We start from the raw sequence: 14427 nt of genomic DNA, 5'->3' as shown, positions 1-14427 counted from the left end.
CTGTGATTACAGGCAGGTGCCACCACACTCATCTTTTTTTTTTTTTTGAGACAGAGTCTCGCTCTGTTGCTCAGGCTGGAGTGCGGTGGTGCAATCTCGCCTCACTGCAAGCTCTGCCTCCCTGGTTCGTGCTATTCTCCTGCCTCAGCCTCCCGAGTAGCTGGGACTACAGGCGCCCACCACCACACCTGTCTCTTATACACATCTAGATGTGTATAAGAGACAGGTGCTGGGATTACAGGTGTGAACCACCATACCCGGCCAAGCCCTGTTTTAATCTTCACTTTAAGTAATGAGAAACTGAGGCCCAGAGAGGGCAAGGATTTGCCCTAGGTCACACGGCAGAATCTGGGCTAGAAGCCAAACTCCTAGTTCCCAGCAGCAGTCGTAACAGGCCTGTGCCCCAGAGAAAGGCCAGAGGCAAGAGAGGACACAGAAGGAGCTGGGCAAATTGTTTTAATGTGTAACAGTAGGCCAACTGGGGAGGACAAGGCCCCAAGCCCCAGCCTTTCTCCTGATGCCCTGGGACCTGTGTGCCTGGGACATTCCCATGCCTGCCCCAAGCCCTGAGGCCCACAAGTCCCAGAGAAGAGTGGGAAAAGTAAGTTGGGTAGTTGCAGCTCAGCCCCAAGAGTTCAGGGAGGAAAAAACAGGGGCTAGTTGAATTTAGCCTTGGAAAAATCCATCTCCGGATGCTGATCCATGAACCTGGAGAAAGGGAAGCAAGAAGATGAAACAACTCATCCTTCTCTTCTAAAGCTGTCCCTTCTCCCAGCACCCCTGTGTCAAGTCTAATCTCTTTAGACCTCAGCAACACCGAGCCAGGCTGGGCAAGAGCAGTGCCCAGGGTATCTGAGACCCATTTGAGCCCCGAGGTTGGAAGCTGAGGTGCCAACACTGGCACTGTTTTCCTGTAGGTGGCAATGACCCGCCTGTTACCCCTTCCCTCCTATCATGAGCCATGAGCCGGCCTTGCCCTCAAGATGACCTCAGCAAGTGACAAGAGTAGGCAAGCCAAAGCCATAAAGCCATAAACATGGCTGGAAAGGGGGCAGGGCAGCTCCTGAGGCAGCTCAGTGATCCACTCACTGCTGTCACTAAAACCTAAGCCCCCAGGCACCCACCCTCCCCCAACCCCTCTTGCTCACTTCTTCAGAATCTCCTGTTTCTTCTGTTCGTCTGAGGTTGGCAGCCCCATGGACTTCTGTCTCTGGTCATACATCATCTTTTCCACCATGCTGCGAGTCTCACTGTCCAGGTCTGACAGCTGAGGGCAGGCAGTGACGGGAATTGGTGAAGCTCTGGAAACACCTAGGCCCCTCACCCTCCTGCTGAAGTTCTCCCAACCAGCCAGGGCTCACCTTGGAATTCTCAGGGTTAATCTTCTTGGTATTGATCTCAGGGTCACTGGACACCAAGCGGCTCCACCACTCCATCTTATTGATCTGTGAAGAGAACGACCAGGGGGTGGGAGGTGGCCTGCTCTGTGCACCAGGAATCACCCCTTAACCCTTTCACAACCAAACTCTCTCTCATCCATATCCTGCACCTGAGACCCCTGCAGGCCTATACTGGGTCCAGAGGTACAAGACTGCCCTTCCTGCAGCTAGGGGAGACACAGAGGCAAACAGTTACAAATCAGTGTGATAACGGAAAGAAGAAAGCAGAAAGGGAGATATTCATCCAGGGTGGAGGGAGAAAAGTTTGAAAGTGACACTTGGGCTGAGCCCTAAGACACAAAGCAGTATTCCAGATTTAAAATGGGAAGAAAATTTTCTTTTTTTTTTTTTTTGAGATGGAGTCTTGCTCTTCTTGTCCAGGTTGGAGTGCTGTGGCACCATCTCGGCTCACTGCAACCTCTGCCTCCCAGGTTCAAGCAATTCTCTGGCCTCAGCCTCCCGAGTAGCTGGGATTATAGACATGCACCACCCACCACACCAGGCGGATTTTTGTATTTTTAGTAGAGACAGGGCTTCACCATATTGGGCCAGGCTGGTCTCAAACTCCTGACCTCAGGTGATCCGCCTGCTTCAGTCTCCGAAAGTGTTGGGATTACAGGTGTGAGCCACCGCGTGCAGTGGTGCAGTCTCAGCTCACTGCAACCTCCGCCTCCTGGGTTCAAGCGATTCTCCTGCCTTAGCCTCCCAAGTAGCTGGGATTACAGGCGCCTACCACCATGCCCAGCTAATTTTTTTGTATTTTTAGTAGAAATGGGGTTTGCCATGTTGGCCAGGTTGGTCTCGAACTCCTGACCTCGTGATCTGCCCACCTCAGCCTCTCAAAGCACTGAGATTATAGGCATGCGCCCCACGCCCAGCCTGAAAAAGTTTTTAAGCAGGGAAGTGCCAGGCGTGGTAGCTCCTACCTCTAATCCCAACACTTTGGGAAGCCAAGGCAAGAAGATCCCTTGAGCCCAGGAGTTTCAGACCAGCCTGAGCAACATGAGACCCCGTCTCTACAAAAAACATTTAAAAATTAGCCAGGAAGGGTGGCGCTCACAGTTACTCAGGAAGCTGAGGTGGGAGGGTCGTTTGAGCCCGGGAGGTCAAGGCTGCAGTAAGCCGTGATTGCGCCACTGCATTCCAGCCTGGGTGAGTACAAGACCCTGTCTCAAAAAATAATAAATTTAAAAGGCAGGGAATGGGCCGGGAGTGGTGGCTCATGCCTGTAATCCCAGAACTCTGGGAGGCCAAGGCAGGTGAATCACGAGGTCAGGAGATCGAGATCATCCTGGCTAACACGGTGAAACCCCGTCTACTAAAAAATATCAGAAAAAAAAAAAAAAAAAAAAAAAAGCTGGCCATGGTGGCGGGAGCCTGTAGTCCCAGCTACTCTGGAGGCTGAGGGAGGAGAATGGCGTGAACCCGGGAGGCGGAGTTTGCAGTGAGCCGAGATTGCGCCACTGCACTCCAGCTGGGCCACAAAGCAAGTACAGAGGCATGGAGGGGTGAGTGAGGGCAGCCAGTGCCAGTCGGGCAGGCTGGGACAGGGTCTTATGTGCCCTGAGAAGTTCTCCTCAGACCTTTGGCCCTTTTCAGAGACCACCTTTATTTACTGGTGTCTGTGTCCCACCTCTCTGTAAAGGCAGTGAGGCTGAGCATGTAGGCTTCCTGAGGGCACAGATTTTCCTATGTTTTGTTCACTGTTCTCTCTCCAGCACTTTTACAGTACCACGCACAGAGTAGGTGTTCAAGTATTTGATGAACTGAATCCATGTACAGACCTAGTGAAAAAGAAGTGGCTTTAGAACCTAAGACTTTCTTTTTTATGAGACGGAATCTTGCTCTGTCGCCCAGGCTGGAGTGCAGTGGCGCAATCTCAGCACACTGCAAGCTCCACCTCTTGGGTTTACGCCATTCTCCTGCCTCAGCCTCCCGAGTAGCTGGGACTACAGGTGCCCGCCACCTTGCCCAGCTAGTTTTTTGTATTTTTTAGTAGAGACGGGGTTTCACCGTGTTAGCCAGGATGGTCTCGATCTCCTGACCTCGTGATCCGCCTGTCTCGGCCTCCCAAAGTGCTGGGATTACAGGCTTGAGCCACCGCGCCCGGCCAGAACCTAAGACTTTCAATTCTGACTCCACCCCCTTCCCAGAGGCAGGAGCTTGGGTAAATCAGTGACCTCTTTTCCTGACTCAGGCCTGTAATCTCAGCACTTTGGGAGGCCAAGGTGTGAAGATTGCTTGAGGCCAGGAGTTCAAGACCAGCCTGGGAAATATAGTAAGACCTCCGTGTCTCTACAAAAATTAATAACAAAAATTAGTCAAGCGTGGTGGTGTGCACCTGTAGTCTTGGCTACTCAGGAGGATGAAATGAGAGAATTGCTTGGGCCCAAGAGTTCAAGGCTGCAGTGAGCTAAGAAGGTGTTACTGAACTCCAGCCTGGGCAACAGAGTGAGACCTTGTCTTTAAGAAAATAAAATAGGGACAGATCTACTTTAAAGAGTGTTGTCATGGGGATTAAGATAATTCCACAATGCCCCCAGCATGGCTCCTGAGTAAAATAAGCACACATCCTCCTTTCTTCTTCCATCAACACCCCAGGCTAGAAGGACTGGGCCTCACATACCTTCTCCAGATGCACAGTCACCACCTTGCCGTCCTCAATGAGCCACGAGCTCTCCTCCACCTTCACTTCGTTGTAAAGCTCCCCATCGATGATCGCTGGCTGCCCCTTGAGCCCCACCCGGAGGTGCCGCCGCTGGATGTCCACCACCACATCCTTTCCTTTCAGCCGGAAGTTCACACGGAAAGGGACCGCTAGCTGCATAGGGCAGAGGCAGTCAGAAGAAGCCACTAAGTGCTGCTGGTACCCCAGGCTGGCTCCCTAAGCTTCACCTCTGGTCCCTGCCACTCCCTGCCACTCACGTCCAGCTCCGACAGGGTCTGGCTCCAGCGGTAATTGGGCAGGTCTGCCCCGTTGCCTAGGTTGGGCTTCAGTTTTCCTTTGTCCTTCTCATCTTCCTCCTCCTCATCTTCCTCAGTCTCCTGCTTATAATCAGGGACACTCAGCTACTTACTTGACAAACAAGACACACATTGAACCCTCACTGGGCCAAGCGCAGGGCTAGCACTGGGCATACAGTCACAAAAGAAAAGAGACTTGGTACCTGCCCACTCCACAGAGGGGCAGACCCCAAGCCTTGGTCCACCGGGAACCAGGTAAAATGTGGTTCCGATCTCAGCCTGAGAGTAGCTCAGACTATTATGCCATGTGACAAAGGATATGGCTGGGCCCACAGAACCCAGCCAACCTCAGATGGGACCTGTAATAGGCACTGCCCTTTCTGGCTCTTGGGTTTTCCTGCCATAAATGGGTTAAGGCCAGTTGGTTTTTTTTTTTTTTTTTTTTTTTTTTGAGACAGAGTCTTGCTCTGTTGCCCAGGGTGGAGTGCAGTGGCGCAATCTTGGCTCATGGCAACCTCCGCCTCCTGGGTTCAAGCAATTCTCTGACTCAGCCTCCCGAGTAGCTGGGATTACGGGTGCCCGCCACCAGGCCTGGCTAATTTTTGTATTTTTAGTAAAGACAGGGTTTCACCATCTTGGCCAAGTTGGTCTTCAACTCCAGACCTCGTGATCTACCTGCCTTGGCCTCCCAAAGTGCTGGGATTACAGGCGTGAGCCACCACGCCCAGCGGGTTTTTTTTTTTTTTAACCTGGATCCTTTGGTTCAATGTCTCTGAGTGTGATCTTAAAGTATGGGGAAGATTCCCAAAGCCGGGAGGGGAGGGGTTAGGATAAGGAAGGGTATTTCAGAGAAAGCAGTAGGCAGCAGAGCTCCTGTAAGTTCCAACCTCCTGGCTCATCCCAAGTCCCTGCAGTCCATCTCACCTGCTTCCCTGGGTAGTCAAGGCTGCCGTTCTTGAGCTGGGCCTCATGATTCTCTGCATCCTTTTTCTGGAGCAAAGAGCACAGCAGTTGGCAACAAGACCCCCTGCTCAGTGCCAGTGGGGATCTGAGGGGTAGAGAAGGGAAGCCCACTCTTCACCTGGTCAATCTCTAGCTGCAGCCTCTCTGCCTCTTCATCAGTTAGCTCCTTGATCTGGGGCCCTGAGGTCTCTGACTTGGCTTCCTTGGCCAGCCTGGCCGCCCGCTCTGCCTTCTCCCGCCGCTCGGCCTCCTGCCGGGCTCTCTTCTCCCGCCGGGTCTTCTGTGCCAGCTGATTGTGGTGGCTGAAAGTCTGGGTGATAAGCTGGAGAGGGAAGAAAAGCCATGAGGCATCAGAGCAGGGGACGGTGTCCCATAGCCTGGAGTCCAGCCCTGCTCTCTACCTGCTGGGTGCAAGGGCAAAGCACTGCACTCAGAACCTCAGTTTCCTCATCTGCAAAATGAAAATACATCTGTCTCATAGGGTTGTAATGAGAATACCTGCAAAGCACCTGTCTCAATAAACTGGCTGTTTTAAAAAGTGACGCTTGGCTGGGCGCGGTGGCTAATGCCTGTAATCCCAGCACTTTGGGAGGCCGAGGAGGGCAGATCACGTGAGGTCAAGATCATCCTGGCCTTCATAGTGAAACCCGTCTCTACCAAAAATACAAAAAAAAAAAAAAGCTGGGCATGGTGGTGTGTGCCTGTAGTCCCAGCTATTCGAGAGGCTGAGACAGGAAAATCACTTGAACCTGGGAGGCAGAGGTTGCAGTGAGCCGAGATCATGCCACTGCACTCCAGCCTGGTGACAGAGCAAGACTCCATCTCAAAATAAATAAATAAATAAAGGAATTGCAGACTAGTCTGGGCAACATGGTGAAACCCCGTCTCTACTAACAATACAAAAAATTAGCCAGGCATGGTGGCGTGCGCCTGTAATCCCAGCTACTCATGAGGCTGAGGCAGGGGAATTGCTTGAACCAGGGAGGTGGAGGTTGCAGTGAGCCGAGATCAGGCCACTGTACTCCAGCCTGGGTGACAAAGTGAGACCCTGTCTCAAAAAAACAAAACAAAAAAAGTGACGCTGTTAAAAGCAAAAACTCAAGCCTCAGTCCCTCACAAGCCTTTCTTGAATTCTCAGGCTCACAATGACCGGCTCTTCTGACTAATCACTCTTACTCTTAGTGCATCCTGTCTCCAAGACCACAGTCCAGCTATGCAAGACTTGACACCACACCCAGAAAGGCCACGTTAGCAGAAAGCCAGGGAGCTTTCTTTTCTTTTTCTTTTTTTGAGATGAAGTCTCGCTCTTGTTGCTCAGGCTGGAGTGCAATGGCGCGATCTCAGCTCACTGCAACCTCTGCCTCTGGGGTTCAAGTGATTCTCCTGCCTCAGCCTCCCGAGTAGCTGGGATTACAGGCATGTGCCACCACGCCTGGCTAATTTTGTATTTTTAGTAGAGATGGGGTTTCTCCATGTTGGTCAGCCTAGTCTCAAACTCCTCACCTCCAGTGATCCGCCTGCCTCAGCCTCCCAATGTGTTGGGATTGTAGGTGTGAGCCACCATGCCCAGTCAAAGCAAGGAAGAGCCTGTTCACCCTCTCTCCAGCCAGCAAGCTGTTAACTTCAAATCCTTTTTCTCCACTACACCTTCCCAAGTTTCCACCCCACGATGTGCTAGCCAGCTTCCCTGCTACCCAAGGGCGACCCTCCACCCATACTATTGCCACCTGTCATTATTTGGCTCCTGGCCTTAGATGAGTGAACAACTTTGACTCTTTCTAAGCCTCAGTTTCCTTATCCGTCATGAGGATTGAGTATGACAGCACAAATCAAGAGCCTAGTGAGGTCCACATCACAGGGTTCCCCTGAACTGCAGCATCAGCATCACCTAGAACCTGTTAGAAACGCTAAATCTTAAGCCCCACTCCAGATCTACTGGATCAGAAATTCTGGGGTATGGCCAGGCAATCCGTATTTTTAACAAGCCCTCCTGGCCAAGTTCCATGCATACTTCAAAGTCGCACCTAGATTTGAGTTCCTGGTCTACTCTTACTTGCGTGACCCTAAGGTCATGTCTCTGTACCTCTATCTTGTTGTTACTATTTTTGAGGCAGGGTCTCACTCACCCAGGCTGGAATGTAATCAACCTCCCTGGGCTAAGGTGATCCTCCCACTTCAGCCTCCCCAGTGGCTAGGACTATAGGTATATGCCACCATCCCTGGCTAATGTTTTTATTTTTTGTAGAGACAAGGTTTCGCCATGTTGACCAGGCTAGTCCAAACTCCTGGGCTCAAGTGATTCACCTGCCTCTTCTTCCCAAAGTGCTGGAATTACAACTGTGAGTCATTATGCCCGGTCTATGTTACTATTTCTAAAAGCAGTCTTGGCCAAGTGTGGTGGCTCATGCCCATAATCCCAGTACTTTGGGAGGCCGAGGCGGGCGGATCACCTGAGGTCAGGAGTTCTTGACCACCCTGGTCAACACGATGAAACCCTGTCTCTACTAAAAATACAAAAATGAGCCAGGTGTAGTGGCACATGCCTGTAGTCCCAGCTACCTGGGAGGCTGAGGTGGAAGAATCACTCGAATCCAGGAGGCAGAGGTTGTAGTGAGCAGAGGTCGCGCCACCATCCTGGGCAACAGAGTGAGACCCTGTCTCAAAATAAATAAATAAATAAAAGCAGTCTTGGCATATGTTGTTCTTTGCCTGGAATGTCTCGTCCCCACTCTCAGGTCACCTGGCAAACCAATTCATCCTCCATGACCAGTCAAGTGTCAAAGTTTCACCTCTGGCCCAGGAACATACCCTTAGGACACTCAACTCAATGCCAACCCATACACAGTGTGCATGTGCACACACACGCACACACCTCTAAAGGCCTTGCCATGTGATCAGTGGTCAATAAATCCTCTTTCAAGCATCTCTAAGACAGAACTGCAGGGAAAGCTCTGCAGGGGCTCAAGGTCACAGAAGTCACTCACAGGGCCCCAGACCTGGGGTTCTGCTAAATGCCCTGTGGATTCTCATCCATTTGATGCCAATTTCTCCTGCTATGCCCAAACCCCCTGCCCCATGCCACACCACAGTAGCTCCACACTCTACAAGGTTAAAGAACACCAAATATACCTCCTAAACCACGAATTAAACTGGTAGGGGAGGCCATTCTGCTGTTAATGGGAACCATGGGTCATAATTACGCCAGCAGAGGCTGTTCCACCACAGGGCCTTGTTCCCAAGTCCCTAGTCAGAGAGACCTTGAACTAAAGCCATTTGCCAACCAGTGGCCAAAGGGAGGTGGGAACAGGGCCCTCCCCTCTCCCAGCTCCACTGAATCATGTCACATCCCATTTGTACTGTTCCTTCCTAACTCCTGGAGGTTAAGCAAGGGCAGAGCTAAACCACCAGAGTCAAGGCCAATCACAGCAGCCTCTGACCCCTCCTCCCATCAACTTGACCTAGGCCCAACCTCAGACAGATAACCCCAGCGGTGTGGAAGCCTACCCAGAGGCTGTCACAGACTCAAGCTTCAGTCACTGGACACATATTTGGCAACCACAGCCAACCAGGGTGGGGAGGGCTGGGCCTGCTCTAACGCCAAGCCTGTTGCTCTCCCCGAGAAGAGGCCCAGGACAGTACAGGCATGTGTCACAATGCCAGCCCTCTCAAATACTTTTCAGAAGGCAGAAGAATTTTATGAAAGAGTTGTTATTAAAATGCTAATCCAGGTCAGGCACAGGGGCTCCCATCTGTAATTCCAGCACTTTGGGAAGGAGAGGCAGACAGATCACTTGAGCCCAGGAGTTTGAAACCAGCCTGGGCAACATAGGAAGACCCTGTCTCTATAAAAAATACAAAAATTAGCTGAGTGGAGTGGTACGTGTCTGTAGTTCCAGCTACTCGAGAGACTGAGGTAGGGGAATTGCTTGAGCCCGGGTGGTCAAGGCTCCAATAAGCCATGATCACACCACTGCACTCCAGCCTGGGAGACAGAGCAAGACTCTGTCTCAAAAAAATAAACAAATAAATATAAATAAAAATAAATACATAAATGCTAACGCACTGGGGAACTACAACTGTGCAAATAAATTGAAGTTTACCGGGCACAGTGGCTCATACCAGTAATCTCAGCACTTTGGAAAGGTCGAGGCAGGCAGATCGCTTGAGCTCAGGAGTTTAAGACCAGCCTGGGCAACATGGTGAGACCCCGTCTATACCAAAAATACGAAAATATTAGCTGGGCATGGTGGCACATGCCTGCAGTCCCAGCTACTCTGGAGGCTAAGATGGGAGGACTGCTTGAGCCTAGGAGCCGGAGGTTGCTGTGAACTGAAGGTTACAGTGAGCCGAGATTGCGCCACTGCACTACAACTTGTGTGACAGCGAGAACCTGTCTCAAAACAAAAAACCCCCTAAACGATGGGGTTTGGAGTTTCTAGGTTGGTGAACACATCAAAGTGTTGGGAGGGTGGCACACCCAGAGAGGGTATGGAGGCTCCATGCCCCACCCCAATACCTAGCCCTACACAGCTATTTGACTGTTCCTGAGTTATGTCTTTTATAATAAACCAGTAACAGTAAATAAAGCACTTTCCTGAGTTCTGAATCATTCTAGCAAATTATTAAACCTGAAAAGGTGGTCATGGCAAACCCCAGTTTGTAGCTGGTTGGTCAGAAGTACACAAGGCAACTTGGAACTTATGACTGGTGTGTCAAGCGGCCGCCGTCTTATGGGACTGAGTCCTTAACCTGTGGAAGCTGCAGTAATTCTGGGTAGTTGGGGTCAGAATTCAATTGAATAGTAGGACACCCAGTTGGTGTCCAGAGAACTGGAGAACTGGTTTGTTAAGTGGTGGAAAAACCCACACATTTGGTGTCAGAACTGCTATGAGTAAAAACCATTCTTAGGATGCAATATGCAAAATCCAGATTGTGGGAAACTTTGCCAGGACAAATAACCATTTCTTCAAAAAACAAATTGCAAGAAAAAAAGAGATCTCTTGTGTTTTTTTTAAAAAATCTTTACATTTTCTTTTGTAGGCCAGGCAGGGTGACTCATGCCTGTAATCCCAGCGCTTTGGGAGGCCGAGGCGGGTGGATCACCTGAGGTCAAGAGTTAGACCACTGGAGTTTGAGACCAGCCTGGCCAATATGGCGAAACCCTGTCTCTACTAAAAATACAAAAATTAGGCCGGGCTCAATGGCTCACGCCTGTGATCCCAGCACTTCGGGATGCCGAGGCGGGCAGATCACCTGAGGTCGGGAGTTCGAGACCAGCCTGACCAACATGGAGAAACCCTGTCTCCACAAAAATCAGCCAGGCATGGTGGCGCATGCCTGTAATCCCAGCTACATGGGAGGCTGAGAAAGGACAATCGCTTGAACCCGGGAGGCAGAGGTAGTGGTGAGCTGAGATCAGGCCACTGCACTCCAGCCTGGGCAACAATAGCAAAACTCCCTCTCAAAAAACAAAAACAAAAACAAAAAAACCCAGAAAAACAAAAATTAGCTGGGCCTGGTGGTGGGTGCCTGTAATCCCAGCTACTTGAGAGGCTGAGGCAGAACTGCTTGAACTCAGGAGGCGGAGGTTGCAGTGAGCCAAGATCATGCCACTGCACTCCTGCCTCATCACGAGAGTGAGACTCCAAGTCAAAAAAAAAAAAAAATTTTTTTTGTAGAGATGGAGTCTCACTATATTACCCAGGCTGGTCTTCAACTCCTAGGCTCAAGCGATCCTACCACCTCAGCCTCCCAAAGTGCTGTGATTATAGGGCTGAGCCACTGTGCCTGATCCTTAATTTTTTGTTTTTGAGGTCTCTTAATCTACAGGTTTCTATCACCCAGTGTAATGTGTGAACCTTGTTTGAATTGGGAATCAAACAATCATAATCAAATAACCCAATTAAAAAAAGACAAATGTCTTAAAGAGAAATGGGTATCTCCATGCTGCTTTCTTGATAGTGAGTTATCATGAGATCTGATGATTTTATAAAGGGCTTTTCCCCCTTTGCCTGGCACTTCTCCTTCCTGCCACCTTGTGAAGGTGGTGCCTGCTTCCCCATCATCTTCCAACCTCACTGTAAGTTTCCTAAGGCTTCCTCAGCCATGTAGAGCTATGGGTCAATCAAACCTCTTTCCTGGCCGGGTGCGGTGCCTCATGCCTGTAATCCTAACACTTTGGGAGGCCGAGGGGGGCAGATCACCTGAGGTCAGGAGTTCAAGACCAGCTTGGCCAACATGGTGAAACCCTGTGAAACCCTGTCTCTACTAAAAATACAAAAATTAGCCATGTGTGGTGGTGGGCACCTGTAATTCCAGCTACTCGGGAGGCTGAGGCAGGAGAATCGCTTGAATCCAGGAGGTGGAAGTTGCAGTGAGCTGAGATCACACCACTGCACTCCAGCCTAGATGACAGAGCAAGACTCTGTCTCAAAAAAAAATAAATACATAAAATAAAAAAACGGAACAACCTCTGTCCTTTATAAATTACCCAGTCTCGGGTATTTCTTCACAGCAGCATGAGAGCGAACTAATACCTTGTCAGAGATGAGCTTTGGACTTGGACTTGTGGGTTAATGCAGAAATGAATTCAGACTTTGTGGGGCTGTTGGAAGGGCATGATTATGTTTTGAAATGTGAGGACATGAGATTTGGGAGGGGCCAGGGGCAGAATGATACAGTCTGGCTCTGTTTCCCCACCCAAATCTCACCTTGAATTGTAATTCCCACATGTCAAAGGCAGTACCAGGTGGAGGTAATTGAATCATGGGGGTGGTTTCTCCCATGCTGTTCTCATGATACGAGTGAGTTCTCACAAGATCTGATGGTTTTATTAGCCTCTGGCATTTCCTCTGCTGGCACTGATTCTCCTGCCACTCTGTGAAGGAATGCCTTCCTCTATGATTTTAAGTTTCCTGAGGCCTCCCCAGTCATGCAGAACTGTGAGTCAATTAAACCTCTTTACTTTTTTTTTCTTTTTTGAGACAGAGTCTCGCTCTCTCGACAGGCTGGAGTGCCGTGGCACGATCTCAACTCACTGCAACCTCTGCCTCCTGGGTTTAAGCGATTCTCTTGCCTCAGCCTCCTAAGTAGCTGGGACTACAGGCGCACGCCACCACACCCAGCTACTTTTTGTATTTTTAGTAGAGCTGGGGTTTCACCATGTTGGCCAGGATGTTCTTGATCTCCTGACCTTGTGATCTGCCGCCCTGGCCACCCAAAGTGCTGGGATTACAGGCGTGAGCCACCGTGCTCAGTCATAAACCTCTTTTCTTTATAAATTACCCAGTCTAGGGTATAGCAGCATGAGAACAGACTAATACAGAACCCTCATGTACTATTAGTGGTAGTGTCAAATGGTGCATCTGCTATGGAAAAGATCATGGCATTTCCTCAAAAAACTAAAAACTGGCTGGGTACAGTGGCTCACACCTGTAATCCTAGCACTTTGGGAGGCCGAGGCGGGTGAATCACCTGAGGTCAGGAGTTCGAGACCAACCTGGCCAACATGGTGAAATCCTGTCTCTACTAGAAATACAAAAATTAGCCAGCTGTGGTGGCACACGCCTGTAATCCCAGCTACTCAGGAAGCTGAGGCAGGAGAATCGCTTGAACCCAGGAGGCAGAGGTTGCAGTGAGCCGAGACTGCATCATTGCACTCCAGCCTAGGCAACAAGAGTGATACTCTGTCTCAAAAACAAAACAAAACAAAAACAAAAGCAAAACAAAAACTACCATATTATTCAATAGATTACACTGCTGAGTAATACCTACAAGAATTGAAAGTAGAATCTCAAAGATTTGTGCACCTATGTCCACAGAAGCACTATGCACAAAAACCAAGGGGTGAAAGCAACCCAAAAGTCCATCAAGAGAAGAATAGATTAAAAAAAAAAATTGTGGCTGGGCGCAGTGGCTCAAGCCTATAATCCCAGCTCTTTGGGAGGCCGAGTTGGGCAGATCACAAGGTCAGGAGCTCGAGACCAGCTGGCCAATATTTACATTAGAGTAAAACCCCAACTCTAATAAAAATACAAAAATTAGCTGGGAGTAGTGGCGTGTGCCTGTAGTTCCAGCTACTCGGGAGGCTGAGGTTACAATGAGCCGAGATCGTGCCACTGTACTCCAGCCTGGGCAAGAAACAGAACAAGACTTGTCTCAAAAAAAAAAAAAAAAAAGTGATATATATATATAATGGAATATTATTCAACCCTAAAGGGGATGGAAATCCTGTCACATACTACAATGTGGATAAATCTGTGGACATTACATTAAATGAAAAAAGCCAGTCACAAAAAGATACATATTGTATGATTCCATTTATATGAAGTATCTAAAGTAGTCAACCTAGACAGAAAATAGAACAGCAGTTACCAGGAGGTAGGGGAGGGAGCAAAACGAAGTTGTTTAATGGGTACAGGGTTTCAATTTCACAAGATGCAAAGAGGTTTTACAAATATGTTTCATAATCTAAGTACACTTAACACTACTGAACTGTACACTTAAAAATGCTTAACATGGGCCAGCACAGTGGCTCACATCTGTTATCCTAGCAATTTGGGAGGCCGAGGCAGGTGGATCACTTGAGCCCAGGAGTTAGAGACCAGCCTGAGCAACATGGTAAAACCTCATCCCTACAAAAAAATAGAAAAATTAGCTGGGGGTCGGGTACAGTGGCTCGCGCCTGTAATCTCAGCACTTTGGGAGGTTGAGGCAGGAGGATCATGAGATAAGGAGTTCAAGACCAGTCTGACTGACCTGGTGAAACCTCATCTCTACTAAAAATACAATAATTAGCTGGGCATGGTGGTGTGTACCTGTAACCCCGGCTACTCAGGAGGCTGAGACACGAGAATCGCTTGAACTGGGGAGGCAGAGGTTGCAATGAGCTGAGGTCGCACCACTCATACTCCAGCCTGGGCAACAGAGCGAGACTTCGCCTCAAAAAGAAAAAAAAAGCCGGGCGCGGTGGCTGAAGCCTGTAATCCCAGCACTTTCGGAGGCCGAGACAGGCGGATCATGAGGTCAGGAGATTGAGACCATCCTGGTTTACACGGTGAAA

General features: G+C 49.6%; 1 protein-coding gene across 1 annotated transcript in view; it reads right to left on the bottom strand.

Annotated features, from left to right (window-relative positions):
• Positions 1-439: 439 nt before the first annotated feature.
• NUDC (nudC nuclear distribution protein) overlaps positions 440-14427 on the bottom strand; it is a 24226-nt gene continuing 10238 nt past the window's right edge. The window contains exons 3-9 of the mRNA XM_011981668.1: positions 5485-5688; positions 5328-5393; positions 4365-4484; positions 4066-4260; positions 1362-1445; positions 1149-1267; positions 440-708 (exon numbers count right to left, since the gene is read on the bottom strand). Coding sequence (XP_011837058.1) covers positions 657-708; positions 1149-1267; positions 1362-1445; positions 4066-4260; positions 4365-4484; positions 5328-5393; positions 5485-5688 — 840 coding nt within the window. The 3' untranslated portion in view covers positions 440-656. The remainder of the gene's footprint in view (positions 709-1148; positions 1268-1361; positions 1446-4065; positions 4261-4364; positions 4485-5327; positions 5394-5484; positions 5689-14427) is intronic.

This window comes from Mandrillus leucophaeus, unplaced genomic scaffold, assembly GCF_000951045.1.
Source record: "Mandrillus leucophaeus isolate KB7577 unplaced genomic scaffold, Mleu.le_1.0 Scaffold23, whole genome shotgun sequence".
Taxonomy (NCBI): Eukaryota; Metazoa; Chordata; class Mammalia; order Primates; family Cercopithecidae; genus Mandrillus; species Mandrillus leucophaeus.
The sequence above is the reverse complement of the archived record's forward strand: the minus strand, read 5'-3'. Positions and strand labels throughout refer to the sequence as shown.